Source organism: Engystomops pustulosus, chromosome 2 (genome assembly GCF_040894005.1).
Source record: "Engystomops pustulosus chromosome 2, aEngPut4.maternal, whole genome shotgun sequence".
Lineage (NCBI taxonomy): Eukaryota > Metazoa > Chordata > Amphibia > Anura > Leptodactylidae > Engystomops > Engystomops pustulosus.
Window position 1 is genome coordinate 143,117,406 of NC_092412.1, and position 19,056 is coordinate 143,136,461.

The 19,056-nt window shown below is 40.2% G+C and overlaps 1 protein-coding gene across 2 annotated transcripts in view; it reads right to left on the minus strand.

Annotated features, from left to right (window-relative positions):
* INPP5B (inositol polyphosphate-5-phosphatase B) overlaps positions 1–18,239 on the minus strand; it is a 54,798-nt gene extending 36,559 nt beyond the window's left edge. The window contains exons 1-7 of one of the 2 annotated variants that reach the window (XM_072136742.1): positions 18,162–18,239; positions 16,597–16,662; positions 14,114–14,192; positions 12,809–12,906; positions 11,852–11,881; positions 11,089–11,199; positions 1,541–1,690 (exon numbers count right to left, since the gene is read on the minus strand). In XM_072136742.1, the coding sequence (XP_071992843.1) occupies positions 1,541–1,690; positions 11,089–11,199; positions 11,852–11,881; positions 12,809–12,906; positions 14,114–14,192; positions 16,597–16,654 (526 nt within the window). In that variant the 5' untranslated portion in view covers positions 16,655–16,662; positions 18,162–18,239. Of the gene's footprint in view, positions 1–1,540; positions 1,691–7,406; positions 7,592–11,088; positions 11,200–11,851; positions 11,882–12,808; positions 12,907–14,113; positions 14,193–16,596; positions 16,663–18,161 lie in introns of those variants that run through there. The other variant, XM_072136743.1, reaches the window with a different exon arrangement.
* Between the last annotated feature and the right edge of the window lie 817 nt (positions 18,240–19,056).

Sequence of the window (19,056 nt, forward strand, 5' to 3'; positions counted from 1 at the left end):
GCCGTGCATGACGGCTGCGCCGACAGCCAACACGGGGAGAAAGGGGTTTAGTCCATTTCCCAAACACAAATGAGTGGAGTACCCCTGTGTTGAGGTAAACACCAATTTGGCTGCCCAGAAGGACCGATATATTTTACATATTGTACTCCAAAAAGGAGAAGAACAGGGCAGAACTTCAAAAGTACAAAATGAAAATGAATACAACCTTTATTAATATCGATTGAAGGACATTACATAGTAAAAATACATAGATTGATGCATGGTACATACAGATGGTACACAGAAAAGAAGCAGTCATGCCTGGACATACAATGGAGGTATATAGTGAAAATTAAACATGGACCGGTTAGATAGTAGAGCACAACAGCCACTGCAGCTTCCTAAGTTAATATGCAGCGGTTTGCTGGTATATAGTAATGGTATGTGCAAATAAGAGGAAGGGGCAGTTGTGGTGGAATAAGCCAGTTCTTACCAAGTGCAGAGTGTATGCGGCTCCAATGTCCGGGATGACATTGTACATAGGGGGCAGAATTATAGTAGTTATATTCTTGTACATAGGGGGTAGTATTATAGCAGTTATATTCTTGTACATAGGGGGCAGTATTATAGTAGTTATATTCTTGTACACAGGGGGCAGTATTATAGTAGTTATATTCTTGTACACAGGGGGCAGTATTATAGTAGTTATATTCTTGTACATAGGGGCAGCATTATAGTAGTATATTCTTGTACATAGGGAGCAGTATTATAGTAGTTATATTCCTGTACATAGGGGGCAGTATTATAGTGGTTATATTCTTGTACATAGAGGGCAGTATTATAGTAGTTATATTCTTGTACACAGGGGGCAGTATTATAGTAGTTATATTCTTGTACATAGGGGCAGCATTATAGTAGTATATTCTTGTACATAGGGAGCAGTATTATAGTAGTTATATTCCTGTACATAGGGGGCAGTATTATAGTGGTTATATTCTTGTACATAGGGGGTAGTATTATAGTAGTTATATTCTTGTACATAGGGGCAGTATAATAGTAGGGGACCACATTTCAGTTTTGACCTCAGGCAGCAAAAAGGCAAGAATCAGCCCTGTGCAGCAGATAATAAGTATGAATAACTGGCTGGCTGTAGGCAGGGCACAGTACTGGGGTCTACCAGAGCCGCTGTGTGCAGCCAGTTATTCACAATTACGATCTGATGCATGGGTTCACACAATTTTCATCATCATTATTATCGGCTGTACTGTATTGAAGTCTGCTCTAGGTTCTATGTTACTTATTGTACAGTACAAATGGAATAGTGGTTTCTGGGGGGTATTTACGCTGTACGATGACCTTTGGCGCATCTAGGGTTTTGGTTAATATTGTAGCCCCCTGAGGGGTGGAGGTATGACAATGCAGCCCTTGGACTGAAAAAAGTTGTGCACCTCTGCGGTACCTAATCCAAGTTTCTTGGATACTATACTATAACACCGACAGGTGCAATCATATTAGATCCATATACAAGCATTACTCATTAGATATCGCAGTCATTACATACCTTTCTCAGATCTTAGGTCTATGGAGACATGGTTTTGTTGCGGATCCTCTGTCACACTATTCATGAAGTAGCTGTTAAGGTTTGGAAGGCTTCTTTGCCAGTACTTGCGCAGCCACATGAATTGTGGGGATGGGAGTCCAGGAAGTCTCCCTAGGAATCATAAAACATGTGAATTTATTTCATTAATCCCTGACCCAGTATACAGCTAAATCCATAGTATGTAATTTCTACCATTTTCAAAATTTTCTACATATAGCTTTACAGCAGCCTTAGGCAATCTCTCTCTACATAGATAAAGTATATGGCTGCAAGTCACATGGAGTTAATGATTTGGAACATTAGTGAAATTGATGATTTTCCTCGAACTTTTTAACAGATAACAGATAAACAAATAACAGTGCTTTCTGACTTACCAGCAACTCCAACCATTTATTATTATTTTTTAAATCATATATTCAATATTGCTTTATTCAAGCAAATACATACAGTAAAAAGTTGTACACTATATAGTTGCATGAATATAATTATTACAGAATATATCAAAACATTATTTGAAGAACACCTCGCCCAAAAAAACTTTCCCCTCCCAGTGGTCCGGTCCCCCTCTTGCTCAGTACTGCGAACATCCAGTATTGTATCCCAGCATGGACACTGTATCTTGCACCCCTTCATCCCTTAGCCTACCCCTGCCAATCTCCCCGAACCTACGGTAGTTGCATCCACCTTTTTAGCAACTCCTCAGCCCCAGTTCTATGCACTCCATCCACTTATGCCTTTGCTTCCCAAACTTTCCAATTGCGTTCCGTTTTAAGTTTACCTCCAGTTCGATTCGGAGAGTAGCATTTATCATTCTCATAACTGCCATAATGCCAGGAGAGTCAGCATCCAGCCAGGGTCTCGCAATAGTTTTTTAGACCTGATATAATGCCTTCGCTACCGGAAGTTGTTCCACCCTAGGAGCATCCAGATTCGCCACACAGCCCAATACACAAACCTTTGGATTGTTCAGCACTCCCACCCCAAACACTCAATCAAACTGTCAATAAATTCATCAACCCTGTCCCACAATTCAAACATGTCCAGAACATATGCATAATATCTACCGAAGATCTTCGACATCTGGCATCACTACGAATCCTAATTTTCCAGAACCGGACTAGGGTATGGTAGGCTCTGTGGAGAAAAATAGCTGCGGTCGTCTCTGTGCTACATTCAAAGATAGCATACACGAAGACTTTAGTGCTTCATCCCACTCCTTTTCATCCAGCTCTCCCACATCCCACATCCACCTTCCACTTTTGCTGTATCCCAGCCATTTGATCACCTGAACACCAACACCTCCCTCCCTCCCTGCAATAATGATATTAGACCTTTCATGGTCCTAGCCTGGATCACCCACGACATCACCCCTAATGAAGATATCACTATACTCTGATTCAAATTGAGTCTGTGACTATGTCAAATTTCTGACTGCTGAAATGACTTAAGCTTCGATCCCACATATAGCTGATGCAAGTATTTAACTCCCCTAAGATAACACCTCCGTACATCCTCTAGCAAATATACCTCTCCTAAATAAGGGTTTTCCCACAAAGAAGTATATTTAGTCCAGGGACCAACTCCCACTAATTGTTTTTTTACCCGCCATACCTTATGCATCAATGCTAATGTTGGATACTGCTTTGCCGTATTCCCTAGCTCTCCAACAGCCAACTGCCTCCAACCCCATAATGCCTAACCATGAATACCATGAATACCCACATTCAACTGCCCACCATCAAAATTGTTGACACTGTTACGCCAAATATTACGCCCTAGCATCGGGGACTGTCAACCCCGCTCTGTAAGTTTAATTTGAGAAACCCCCTGATTCCAAATTAAGTCTCTAAATAGGCTATGAATTTGAGAGAACCAATACTTCGGTATCCAAACAAGGGCATTATGGAGTACATATAACGTTTGTAGTATTAGGGTCATTTTGATAAGGTTCGCCAGCCCCTGAGGAAGTTTCTCCCATGTTTATATTCTAGAGCGTATTGCCGTCAGTAAAGGTGCCACGATTAAATCTATATATTCTGAAACCTTCCTGGGGATCCTGATTCCAAGGTATTTAAACTCCTCTACTACTGGGATACCCCAGCTACTGAACTGAGTCAAGGTAGTGTGAGCCAGCGGCAATATAGTGGATTTAATAGAATTAATATGAAGGCCCGAATATTCTCCAAATTGTGCAATTACAATTCCTTCACTGCAGGCAGCGATTGGTGCAACATGGAAAGAAAGAGCAATAGCTCATCCGCATATAAAGCGATTCTTTCCTCCCCTCCACTTAATCTAAAACCTTGAATGTCAGCACGTTGCTGTACCCAGCAAGCTAATGGCTCCATAGCCAACATAAACAACAGGGGCGATAAAGGACACCCCTGTTGTTTGCCCTAATGTAATGAAAACTATTCAAATATGGTCCAGTTTACCAGAACACTAGCTACTGGCGCTTGATAGAGTAAACAAAGCCATCAAATAAAGTTGGGTCCAAACCACAGCTCCGCCAAGACAGACCCCTTGTAGCCCCATTCTATGCTATTCCAGGCTTTAACGGCGTCCAAGGAGACTAGCACTGCTTCCTCCAGCTCCTCCATCCCCGCCTGCAAATACAGAAAAGGCCTTCTAATATTAATCACTGTAGATTTAGATGGTATAAATCAATCTCTATGCACCACCGAGCCAACCACAGAACCTAGTCTATTGGCCAATACCTTAGCTAAGATTTTGATGTCTGAATGTCAAAAGTGATACCAGCCGATAGCACTACTATCAATGCCTCATAGCATGAGGCCGGAAAACTGTCACAGATTACAAAGGAAGCAGGAAACTATAAAAAGAGCAGCAAGAACTAGGGAAACAGGGAAGGCAAAACTTCCCCTTACACTAAGGCTAAGCTAGTCCCTGCTTTCGGGTGATGGTCAGTTTCCCAGGCTAGCCCGGGCCTGACATTCTCTCTCTCTGAACACAAAGACCTTTCCAGATAGTTGGGAAAAGGACTAAAGGATACTAGAGTCTGGTGTAATAAATTTGGGCCAACAAGCAATCCCTGCATGCGCACAAACATGCAATGAAGACAGAAAACAGGAAGAAGGGCAATAGAGTGGACAGGAATAGTGGGTAACAACCAGAGCAGTTCCAAATACACTTACTAATAAATAAACGCAGACAAAGGGGAACAGACAGCAAAGTGGCGAGTGAATACAAGAGAAAAAGACAAACTTCACAGAATCTCTTACCACAGTCAAAGAAACAAGTTACTTAGAAAGTATAGCTATTTCTACAGAACAGAGCCAGGGATAAGCTGCAGATATAACAATACTTAGAAAATACTGAATGACAAAACCAGCATTAAATGGATCCCGACTACTTCTGATAGGATAATGTAAATTAACACATGTGACACCAGCAAGTAATGCAGAAACACCAGCAACAAAAAGATAAGTAAAAACAGGCTACATAGCACAGTGATAGAGAACTGACTAGAAAGGCCACAGGACGCCAGTTTAAATCCTCACACAAACTACCCCCATCAAAACTTTCCATTAGTGTTTCCCACCACTGCGGCAGCAAAATGTCACCAAACTCCTTATAAACCTTTACCGGGAGCCCATCCATACTCCAGCCATTCCATTTATAATAGTCTCCATTTTATTGAGGTTGTAAAGCGAACACACAAAATACACACATGGATGGCAAAAAGGACCTACACATTTCGGTAGATAGCCTTAGCTATGTTCTTTGTGTTCAACCACATTCAAAATAAGTGAAGGAAATAACTGATGACCTAACAGAGATCTGAACTGGCCCTTTGTGTTCAGCCCTATCTAGAGGGTCTTACATGCTTTGCTGAAGGCAACTCACACAATCAACAGTGGAGTGCAAGATGTGTTAGTATTTGCTTTTGGAAACAACACTTTGCACCTAATGATTACCTATGGGGTCGCATTGTGACCTACTCTAGCACAATAATTATAGAAAATCTAAACCTGACGCTTTTCCATTATATGGTAGACTGCAACTCAAGTTAAATAGCTGTCTTTGTTCTTGTCTAGAGACTTGATGTCATAAGACACATGCTGCTGTGCAACCCAGAGGTTTAATATAAAGGGGGCTCAGGGAGCTTGTGCCCCAGGGCTCCCACCACTTTACTCATAAAGGACTCCCACCAACAATGTCCAACAGTCAGATTACAGCTATGAGCGGACTGTCTCTAGGAGTAATGGGCAGCAGCAGTGCCACCGCGGCACATGTGTACCTGCCTCCTTGCTGTGACAGTGACTCACTGCCTCTGTCAGTGAGATTGGCATGGTAACTAGGACTACTAGTCAGTACTACTGCCACTGTGCCATCTAGGTCAGCACCTTAGCTAACACCACTGCCACTGTGCTAGCATCTAGGTTAATATGTAAGTAGGGATGATACAGTATTGCTGCATACTCATAAAGTTCAATGGCCTCCGCTGAGCACTTAAGTCGCTCAGCAGGAGGCAGCAGGATGGAAAAAGGTAGCTTGCTGGCTGCTTTCCTGGCGTATACGCTCAGCATATTTAAAATGTGAGATGTGAACCTATGCTAATCTGCATTCTATGCAGATGGCCTTCATAATAATTAATAATAATAATTCCTTTTTCCAGCACACACAGATTATGCAGCGCGGCACAGAGTTTGCCAAATCGGTCCCTGTCCCCTGGGGCTCACAGTCTAATCAACCCACCGGTATCTTTTGGAATGTGGGAGGAAACTGGGGGACCCGGAGGAAACCCATGCAAACACAGAGGACAACTCTCTGCAGATGTTGACCCAAGGCTGTAATGCTAACCACTATGCCACCATGCTGCCCAACATACTGTATCTGCTGGAGAAGAATTGATACCTGTAAGGAAGAAGACTGAAATAAAAGCTATCATTTATTGTCTAAGCAATATAAGGGTGATACTTTGGTAGGAACCAGCCTAATAAGATTTTGGACGCATGCACAGTGTGCTCTAATAGAACCCACATTACTAGATAGTTAATTTAAAAGGATACTACTGTTGCAGGCAATATTTTAGATGTCTTCTGCCTCATTCATCCAACTTATGTTAGAATACAGGTTAACATATTCAGCCTACAGTAGTACAATTTTAGTTTTCTTCTCAATGCTTTAACTTGTTACACTGAACAAATTTTTTTATTATCTGTAGTCTCTCAGCAATATCCTCATGTTTTCCAGGCTAATCTACAGCACATTTGATGCTAGGCTTTCAAAGTGTGATAATATGCAGCAAAAAATAGTCAACACAATGGCATTTTGAGTTAATAAAGAATAAGACGGGGGTCTTATATTTCTAACTCCCACAAGCCACAGATGCCTAAATTGAGTGTTGGCTGCATAGGATTTGAGGAGGGCAGTGTGATCACCACCCTGCCTCCACATTCTTGCTCCTGACAAAAACACTGAAGCTTATTAATAAATCAACTTAAATATTTCAAGAAGAATGAAACATCTAAATAGTGTTAACTATGGCAAGGATATATACATGCTATACATCCCATAGTCAATACACATTATAGAAAAGAGCCATAAAAACCATATGAGCATAATAACTAGATGATTGAGGCAACACTGTTAAAAACAGTCACTGGGGAAACTAGGTCCCCATCAGGATCCCCTCTATTTCCTCCGTATATATACAGTATACTTGCATTCATCCTTTTCATCTTATTGTTACAAAATGTAGAAAAGTGTAAGCAATACTATATTACCAGTACGTCTTTTAAACCCATCTAGTTGTTTAAAATCATATAACCAAATGTCTGACGAAACAGAATTTCACACTCACCATGTAGGGGTTTTACGCTCTCAGCGGATTTAAAAGTTGTATCCATGCCCGAAAAATTTCTCTGTCGCTTTGTATAAAACCCTTTTTTGGGTTTACAAAAAAGTCAAAGATCAAAAAGGCCCCAGTTTTCAAAGGGCAGTGTGAAAGAAAGCTAGCATGTCCATGACAATATACAGTGCTTATGGAGACTGCTCTGTACCCTCCTGTCTCTGCTAAGATAAATAAAAGGAAACAGTGCTGCAGATAGACAGTACACTATTAACCTCTCAGCTACTCGATTCCACAAGGAGGACACGAGCAGCTAGGAACAGCTATGTCTAAGGAAAACACATATTCTTATGATATTCTCATATGATTAAATGCACTTGAATCCTAAAATAGCTATCTCTAAACTCATGTAATTTTATGAAATGTCATTTTTTAAATTCTAGAAATGGAGCTGCCCATTGTATTTATGTTTCGCTGAGCCCTATTTGAGCTTGTTGCTGAACCACCCTACTTCTGTAAGATCAATGTCAGGCTGCAATTCATATTGCACACAGATTATAGTGCAGAAAATCTGCAGCAAAATACAAATCTCATCCAAGCATTGCCTTAGATTACATCTACCATCAGATTACCTGATGGTAGATGCTTACTGCTCACCACCCTAGTCCCATGAGCATGTGCAGTAAGATTGTTTTAGTATGTCTTAGCAGTGCAGCATTTTGTAGAAATAAATCTTTTAAAATATGCAAATGAGCCTAAGCTACTCTGCTGAGCGCCTCTTGATTCCACCGCCTCGGTTGACCACACAGAGGTCAGAGAGCTGGTGTGACATCACCTGATCTCCCTCTGCAATTCCTGCACTATGCACAATCATAGCATTATTTCTATACACTCTGCTAAGAATTGAGCCAATGACGTCTACTTCTGTGTAGACGGAACCAGCTGGGTTTTCGCCTCTTGCATACTTTAAAAGCTATATTTTAGTCATACTAAAAGAAGCTTACTGCAGATGCGCATGAGAGGTGAGTAGTAAGCATCTATTATCATGTAATCTGATGGTAAAAAAAGGATGCAGAATTGTGCTTATGCATTGCAAAGGTTTAGTTCCACTGACCTCCCATAGCTAAAACACATTTTTTATTAGATTTTATAAAGCTGAACACGAAAAATATAAAGGTGATGTGAACCTAACCTAGATAGAGAGGATTTCCACATGTCCTCTTATACAACCTGCATACAACAATTCCTTAGCATTTTACTAGCAGTGGTGAAGAATGAAAGGGTTACACTTTTGCATTCCTTAAGTTACAACAAAATGTGCCACATGAGATTCAGAGGATCCTTCCTCCCTGGAGCTTGGGAATAAAGCTTGGGCCACCCATATTAAATTAGAAGGAAATTTTTGACCTTTTGACTGTTCACTCTAAAAATAGAAGCAGATGTTAAGATAACATGGGTACAAGTAATTATTATTATACAAGGCTAGACTTCAACACACTGCACATATTCAAATAAATTAGTTCTAGAGACAAAGAAGGAAGATTTACGGAGCTGCTATTGTGAAGCCACTGGTCCAAATGGTGCATCATAACTCATATACCCCTCCTGTACTTCAAATTATGGCAGCGAGTGGTGAACTTCTTACAGACGCCTATAGTTTTACTGAATAGATTCTGAGAATTATATGCTGTTTTACAGTTTCTGCAGGAGAAAGTTCTGCAGATCAGTCCTCCTGGCTAACAAGTCAGCAAGAAAGTTTATTATTTTTTAAACGTCCTCCACAGTCTGGCTTTTACACATTGACAGTCGGACAACCCCTTAAATAAGGTTATAGACATTCCATTGGTAAGTGCAACTAAAGGCGATAAATCAAATCAAACCAAAATAGTCATCTTATTCTTGTTAATGTTTTAATATTTTATGGAAACAATTGTTGTGCTGAAAATTCCCCACTTAGCTTATACTCGGGTATACAGAAAAAGAAATAAATAAACTGAGTACTCACCATCCCAACGCCCCCCGGCAGCTCCTCTTCTTTCTTCAATGGCTGGCATCATAGTTTTTGGCCGGGCCGTGCAAATGAAGAAAGAAGAGGAGCTATCTGGGTCATTAGAATAGTGAGTACTTAGTTTATTTTTTATGCGCTGGCTATATTCTCCAGGGGACTGGCTATATACTAAAGGGGGCTGGCTGGCTATATACTAAAGGGGGTTGGGTATATACTTAAGAGGGCTGGCTAAATACTACAGGGGGTGGCTGGCTATATAGTACAGGGGGATAGCTGGCTATATACTACCGGGGGATAGCTGAATATATACTACAGGGGGCTGTCTGGCTATATACTACAGATGGCTGGCTATATACTACAGGGGGCTGTCTATATACTACAAGGTGCTGGCTATATACTACAGGGGGCTAGCTATATACTACAGCGGGCTGGCTATATACTATAGGGAGTTGGCTATATACTACAGGGGAATAGCTATATATTACAGGGGGCTAGCTACATACTACTGGGGGCTGGCTATAAACTTAAGAGGGCTGGCTAAATACTACAGGGGGGTGCCTGGCTATATACTACAGTGGGCTAGCTGGCTATATACTACAGGGGGCTGGCTATATACTACCAGGGGCTACCTGGATATATACTACAGGGGGCTGTCTGGCTATTTACTACAGATGGCTGGCTATATACTACAGGGGGCTAGCTATATACTACAGGGGGCTGTCTATATACTACAGGGGGCTAGCTATATACTACAGGGGCTGGCTATATACTATAGGGAGTTGGCTATATACTACAGGGGGCTGGCTATATATTACCAGGGGCTAGCTGGATATATACTACAGGGGGCTGTCTGGCTATTTACTACAGATGGCTGGCTATATACTACAGGGGGCTAGCTATATACTACAGGGGGCTGTCTATATACTACAGGGGCTAGCTGTATACTACAGGGGGCTAGCTATATACTACAGGGGGCTGGCTATAAACTATAGGGAGTTGGCTATATACTACAGGGGGCAGGCTATATCCTATAGGGCAATAGCTATATACTACAGAGGGCTAGCTACCTACTACTGGGGGCTGACTATATACTACTTGGGCTAGCTATATACTACAGGGGGTTAGCTATATACTACAGGTGGCAGGCTATATACTACAGGGGAATAGCTATATACTACAGGGGGCTAGCTACATACTACTGGGGGCTAGTTATATACTACGGGGGTCTGGCTGACCATTGGGGAGGCTGTAACCAGTGCATATTCCACCCTAGACTTATACTGGAGTTTGGTGCTAAAATTAGGTGCCTCGGCTCATACTCGGGTCGACTATTTTCCACTTTTAACCCCAAATAAAAATAAAAAAAATATTTTAACTTTTATTACCTTATTAACTAGCTCCATGTGTCCCCAAAAAAACACAGCAAAAAATTAAAGGTAAAAAAATGATTGACGTTAAACCAGCGTTTACAAAAATTCTCTAAAAATCTCCAGTCACTTGATCCTTTTCAGACCGCGTCACTAAAGGGTTAATTTTTTATTTTCAAAATACAACAAATACAGGGAGCACAATACAATGATGAACCATATAGTGCTCATAAATGTAAATTAGGCTGAATTATATGTATATTGTATTGTAATATATTGTACTTTGTAACCCTCCTCCAAAAAAACATTGCATTCTTACCTTGAAGAGACTGATAGACTTTTTGCAGAAATTCCTGTGTGTTAGAACCAAATGGAAGCTCAATCACAAACTCAGTTCCTTGGGTCTTTATCTTCACCATGATGTCAGATCCTGAAGGATAGTTAGAAAAATAGATGAACTTAGGTTTTATTACTTATATTACACAGGATCATTATATATAAATAGATCAGTGATGGATATGCATATATACATGTACAAGATGGTCATGTACACCCCAGCTACATATTAGCTCATATCACAAGAATATAATCACAAGAATAAATACATTGGGGGTCATTTACTTACCCAGTCCTATGGCGATCCAGCGGCACGCTCTCCGACGAGGATTCGGGTCTTCCGGCGATTCACTAAGGTCGTGCACCCGATGTCCACCAGGTGTCGCTGCTGCGCCGAGGTCCACCGGAGTTCACCAACCTATTCCTGGTGCATGTGAGTGATTTTGCAACACAATTAGTTTTTTAAATCCTGCGGTTTTTCCGAATCCATCGGGTTTTCCGACAGCCACGCCCCCCCCCCCCCCGATTTTTTCAGCGTGAAAGCCGGGACCATTGCTTCGAAATCCGATTGCGTGCGCCAAAATCCCGGCAGAATTCGGCGCAAAACTGAAAAACTCGGGAATCCCGACGAAAGTGCGGCCGCGGAGCCCTTAGTAAATGAGTCCCATAATCTTTTCACATAATAACCATAAGTAGTTCACGGCCATCATTACATTTTATGCTCAAAGTTACAATAAATGACTTACCAATGACATGGAATCCCTCATCTGGAGTCACTACAAAGATTCAAAGGTAAAACAGATTTTATCATCATGACTTACTCCGATCTGCCACCTACTGGCAACAGTAGACAACTACATGTACAACTATATGACTGTATACAAGAAAAATTCATACAGCTCAGTATGACCTATAATTAGTACAGTAAAATAATAAAAAAATAGAGACTCAGAACTGAAGGAATTATAATTGTAAGGATTATTATAGATGTGGATCCAGGAAAGGTTATCTGCAGACCCCCTTCCAACAATGAGCATACGTGGCCACAAGTGAAAATCAAAAAATGTTCTCTGCAGCAAGGTTAAAACATCTTCAGTTTATTAAATCCATTAAAACATGACAAAATGTGCAGGATTCATGTTAAAAGGACAAACATATTTTGAACTATTAAAAATAGTTAATTCCTAATCACAGTCTAATTAAGAACTATTTTTAAAATTTCAAAACGCGTAAGTCCTTTTGACATGAATCCTGCATATTTTGCTGTGGTTTGATGGATTTAATAAACTGAAGATGTTTTAACGTGGAGAGAACATTATTTTATTTTCACTACTGTTGCATGCTGAAGACCAACGCAGCATTTTGGAGTTCTATTTCAACTCCCTATTGCCCCTATCCTGTGCACGGGTTGAAAACACACATTTGGATCTATCATCTATGGAGGAGCAGAATCTACTTTACTTTTTACTCTAAAATGTTGCCACTCTCCATTCAACTCTATAGTAGTGAAATAATAACGGTGACTATACTCTCTGCCCCCGATAGATTTGAACGGAGCACGGATGTACATGTGTGACTTATTCTAACTAATTCTCTCCATTCAAACTTGCTGCAGGGATGGGGTCTATAATCTATTTATGACATATAAATGAAATAATTGTCATTATTCTGGTATGACTGACCTATCTGGTAGGTTAGTTTACCTTCTTCAATGGTAATTCCTTTGGCCACTGGGAAGATGACATCCAGCGACACATCCTCTGCACTGAGAGCCATTCTTTTGTGCTTGTATAAGAAAACTCTGTGTAGACAAGCATAGAACAACCCTGTCATAATTGAAGAAATATAATGACATCAACTAAAAGCTCACCAGGAGGAAAAATTGTTGCCCATGAGGAATAACAATATTTTAAAGCAGTGTTCCCGTTTCAGCAAATAAAGTTTTTTTTTTTATCTATGATGATGATTTATATATCTGCTTGCTGTCATTCTATAGAAAGCTTAATTGTTTACTGTTGTAGATAGAAATATGTCCATTGTCATACAGATACACAGCTCATTAGTACAGCAGATACTAATCAGAGCTTTGTGTTATAAAAAGCCGTGCACTCATGGACGGGACAAGGGGTAGGCGAGGGTAAGCGTTCACCTAGGGCACCACCCTCACCTTCTACCCTGGCAGGGGCCGTCCTGGCCCTCAATAGCAATCAGTGGTCTGTGCATCTACATACAGAGGAAAGGGACTGTCTATATACTGGGGACATGGGCTGGATATATACTGGGAGTATAGGCGGGCATTGAGCTACCTATATACTGGAGGCATGGGTTGGCATAGTCTACCTATATACTGGGGGCATGTGATGGCATGGGCTACCTTTATACTGGGGTCATGTCCTGGGCTACTTATATATTAGAGGCATGTGCTGGGTTTTATATATACTGGAGACATGTACTGGGCTACCTATATCCAGGGGGCATGTGCTGGCATGAGCTACCTATATAATGAGAGCGGGTTCTGGGCTACTTATATACTCGAGGCTTGTGCTGGGCTACCTATATACCGGGTGTAAGTACTGGTATGGGCTACCTGTATACTTGGATACATTGGGGCATGTGCTAGCCTGGGCTACCTTTATCGTGGGGGCACTTGCTTGGCTACCTGTATACTGGGAGCAAGTGTGCAATTTTGCTTGTCTGCCTAGGAATCTAAAATGCCTCGTCCAAGCCCTGCGTGTACCTGTGTGACATCAGATCAACACATGACATGGACTGATTTATGTCCATTGGTAGTAAACAATGAAGCTTCCTGATGGGAGATATAGAAATATGAGGAATTGATGTAGAGAATGTATTGTAAACTTTCATAGCTTTTCATCATACAAACAATAACATTTATTTGCTGAAATGGGAATACTAATTTAACTATTAAACAACTAAAAACTTCTGTGGCACTACTTCTTCAAGTACAATCGTTAAAAATGTTCAATGATTATGTTTTTCATACTTACGCTGCTGTCTCTTTGCTTTCCACCAGTCCCATGAGTCTGCTTTCATTGCTGTGAGGGGTGATTAAGACACATTGTACAGCATAATAGAATATATGTAAGTCAAGGATTATAAATCCTTTAAAATGGATAAAATTCAATGATTTTTCTAATACAGGCATAGTACAAAGTGACATAAATGATGGGGATAACTGGTATCTTATAAACCTTTTGTAAGTTATTCCTAAACAGAAAGGGGGCTCAGCGCTAAACTGGATCTCTTAATTCAGAGTCAAAAGGTTTTCCTAAATCACTGTACATGGATTTTTTCAGCTCCTTCAGATTTTATAGTGAGCATATGATGCCATGTGTGCTTGATCTTGTGCTGCCTGTCTCGACCTCCTGCCTGTACCCGACCATGATTCTTGTCGTGTTTGTACCTTACCTTGGCTGCCACGTCGGACAAAGTAGCACCTGTGAAACAACCTGGTGGTACCACACCGCAGCGTCCTACCTGCGGGCTCTGGTGAAAACCGGTTACCACTTACATTCCAGTCCCTGGTGTCGGCTTACGTCATTGTTGATGGTGGTCCAGTGGGTTCACTACCCCTGGAGCCTGACAACAAGTAACATGCAGAAATGTTTTTCCATGGTTTAATATCTGTTGTTTTTACTGGATCCAGTTTCACTGGAGTGATTCTGGAAAAAAAATGGTAAATAACCATATCCATATAGACAACTAATGATTGAAAAGTGGAAAATTATTTGTTTTTTCTTTATTTTCTCAAAAAAGGTGACTCCTCCCCTCTCCATAGATATGCGCGCCATACGGGCCATGCACACAGGGAAAGATAAGACATGTCACATGTGCCCACCATGACAACGGCCGCAAGCGCCCCCCATATGGTCATGTGAATGCATTTCTTGTTGAAGAGACAAAGCAGTGTATGGAGACCCATTTTAATTCAATGCTCCATGGGGAAAACATATAAAAGCACTTCAACTGTGCTCTGTACGAGGGGCAAAATGGGGCAGTTTGCAAATGGGTATCTCTGTTTTGGCTAATATCAGCCAACTTGCATACTGCTCCAGAAAGTATTTTATTGGGAGTGCTCTGACAGGTTCTAATGATGGATAATATCAGTGGAAAGCAATTTAAAGAACCTTTACCTTATATTCACAGTTCCTTGAGGTTCAACATGCTGCAACAAATGTAAAGTTTCTATAATATTTCATATACAGATCTTTAATCTTCTCATGAGAAAAACACATGCGTTACATACATTAAAGGGTGTATTTTCCATAGGCGGATGGGGTCATTTATGGGGTTTTACTATTATTTAGTTTTCCCGCGAAATGTGAATTTTTTCGACTTTCATGAAAATTAGAAAAATCGCACCTAAAGTTCTAATCCTCATAACATCCTAGAAACATTAGAGGACACATAAAATATCAACCCAACATAAAGAAGACATTCTTATCTGCTTTTTACGTATTTTAACTATCTGCCTGGAAAGCAGAACATTTCAAACTTTGGAAATGAAGAATTTTTCTGAACTTTTGCCATATTTTAATTTTTTTCAGAACGAAACGCAAAACTTATCACTTGAATTTTACAATTAACATGAAGTACAATGTGTCACGAGAAAGCAATCTCAAAATCAACTGAATATGTTAAAGCTTCTGCAGTTATAACCAAATATTGTGACATGTGTCAGATTCTAAAAATCGAGTCTGGTCACTAAGCTGAAAACAAGTGGCAGTGATAAAAGGTTAAAGACCCTTTACCTTATACTCACAGTTAATAGAGGTTCAACATGCTGCAACAAATGTAAAGTTTCTATAATATTTTATAGACAAATCTTTAATTTTCTCATTAGAAAAACACACCATATTTTTCTCTGTTTAAAGGAAAACTACAACCAGGATGAAGGATTGTAAACCATGTACATTTATATACGGGTGTGTCCCCCTGTGGCAGGATCCACTCTTCTTTTAGCTTCTTATGCCATTGTTATTGAGAAAGAATAATAATATAATAATAGAATAATTTATTTAAACTAGGGCAAAAGAAGCTAAAAGAAGATCAGATCCTGCCAGAGGGGATACACACCAGCATGTAAGTGTGCTTAGTTTACAGTCCTTCATCCTCGTGGTCAGTGGCGTAACTTGAAGTTGACAGGCTGCAGTGCAAAGTCTGTACCAGGCCCCCGATTATAATCTATGGTTTATAATACATGTCTCCTCATAATGGAAATTGACACCTTATGGGCCCGCTAAGCCTCCTGGGCCCGGTTGCGACCGCACCATCAAGTTACGCCCCTGCTGGTGATACATTTCCTTTAAATATGGAGGCAATGATCTGATATAAAAGTGAGGGCCCATGACAGGCTATTAAGTGCTGCATCATGGATTTACACATCATGTGTCTGTAATAAGTTTCTCTACTTGGGATAATGAAATCATATCCATTTGAGAATATTGTAGACATAATAATAAAAAGTATACTGCAATGCAATTCTCTCCTTTATCCAGTGAGTCCTGAATTGCTATAGACTGGTCCATAACTGCATCTACACATACAAAATTGAATCATTTTAAAATTGAAGAATTACTGTAATTAAAAATCTAAAATGTCTTAGTCTTCCGACTGCCAGGCACCTCTGGTATATCTTCACATGAAATAAGGATCAGAAAGTTAGTACCTTTATCTTCACTGCCATGTGCCACAAGTGGAGGGCCTGACAAAACACATAGGTTCAGCTAATACACATTTATAGATATTTTACCATCTCCTTTATTGTTCAATAAGTAAAATCAGCATTGTGTAAGCACACTTCATAAGCTTCCCAGGTATTCTTGTTTCTAAACCAAATTCTGTTTTTATATTTATGCAAATCAACTTTTCTGTGGAACAGAGACTTGGCCACATCTGATGGTGCACCTAATTTCTTCTTTCTACAACTACTTTTGCAAGCGGTGTCAGCAGGTCCGGTTTTAGAAAAAGTGGTGACCTGGGAAAGCTAAAAGTGGGGCCCCAAAATAAAACTATTTTATGAAAATCACAGTCAGTAAGATGCTCCCTTTGTAGTTTACACACAGTAGTATGGTACTACAAACTGTACTATGGGACTGTAGGAGAATTTTATAGGAGATAGACAGATGATAGGTAGACTGATGATAAAAGATAAATATGAAAGATGATATATAAGTATAGATAGATGTGAATTCTTTCAGTGCCTGGGCAAAGCAGCGGCCACCATCTTCTTTACTGCTGTGGCAGGGCCTGGCGTAGAAATAAACGCTGTGTACGACCTTGCCAGTTACATCAAGAGGCCGGAGCCTCTTGATGTATCGGACTGTGAAAGAGCAGCAGCAGGGCTATCACGAGCACAGACTTATAATATATATCCCCCTGAGTGTATAAGTTTTTACTGTCCCATAAAGTAGATTGGTGCAAATTTGTAAGGCTCAGTTCACATAGTTATGTTTATCAAGTTGTTTTATGCCAGAGCAGACACTACTGATGGTGTCTATAGTGGGACAGATAAACACTACATGACAGGTTTATATGTCCACCGCGGGGAGACATTCATTATCAAATGCAACCCCACATAAATAAATGGGACCTGTATTGGAAAATGCCTGTAAATAGAAAAATGAGGGCTAATGTGCCGAGGTCTGTGGGGGTTAGATAATGGAGTGGTGTTTACAATATGCTGTTATCATATAGATAATCCTTCATAAGTAGTGGAATAAAACCCGTAACAGGGAATACAGGGCATTACACTGCCCTCAACCCCTTGTGACCCCTGCAAAGACAGAAGCAGCCAGAATCCTACAATGTTATCCCACAATGTTGTTTCTAAAGCAGTATTATTATATAATATTAGGCTTCCTAACAACTAAGCCTACACTGTTCCCTTAATTCTTGGAAATCATCCAGAAACATTATACAAGGTTTACTAACAGGGGTTAAGCAGTTTTTTCACTGTACCCTATGCTTATCATCTGCAAGTGGGTGAGTAACAACATGTACAGCAAATACAGTTATCAGGATTAGTTCATTTACCGATCAGCCTGTAAAATGGAAGCCCCTGCTTGATGTTTTCCTCTTCAGATAGAGGAGGCTGGGAGAATACAAGAATACAGGGCAGTTACTCCCTCACTGGCCTAAAATCTGCAGGGCTACGTCAGCATTTCCCTTTCCACTCCTGTCACCAGTGATTTCACTCCTGTATTTCCCGACTTCACCACTAGATGGAGACACACTAATGTACTGTAGTAAAATGCTATTTCTGGCGGGAGGATCTAATAATCTAGGAAATTGTATTGAAAAAATGCTGTAATTGTTTGTTTGGGTATAATCTAGTGGCAAAGAAAAGAAACTCTGCACCGGTGATAGGTAAAAAATTCTTGTCCGTCCAGACTTTATTGAAAAGGTATACACGGCATAACCCCTTGACCCTGTGGAGGAAGCAAAAACCTATGTGTTTCAGGTACACACAGTACCCTTAATGGTTCTGTAGCATCTCCTGTCTGCTGTAACTCTCTGTTATCTTCTCCTATAGGTTTTACCAAAAAGTAGTGAGACCAAATAACTGGCTAGAGGTTCTGTAATCAATTTTATTATAAAGAAGAATGCTTAAGCTTAAAGCACATAAATGAACCTCTTACAAAACATAAAACTTCTATTTATTCTCTCATTCAAAATTTGCTTTAATTTGTTTGAAAATGTCATAGAAATTTGCTTACATTTGAGTAAAAATACACGTCATCTCTCTATATATCTCTACATGTCACAAATAGATTGTTTATAGTAATGAAGTAGCCTCTGAAAGGGGTTAAAGGGGTTGTTCACTTTCAGCAAATATTTGATATGATTTGTGTAAGGAAAAGTTATACAAATTTCCTATATACTTTCTGGATCAATTCCTCATGGTTATTTATAAAAATATATAAATAAA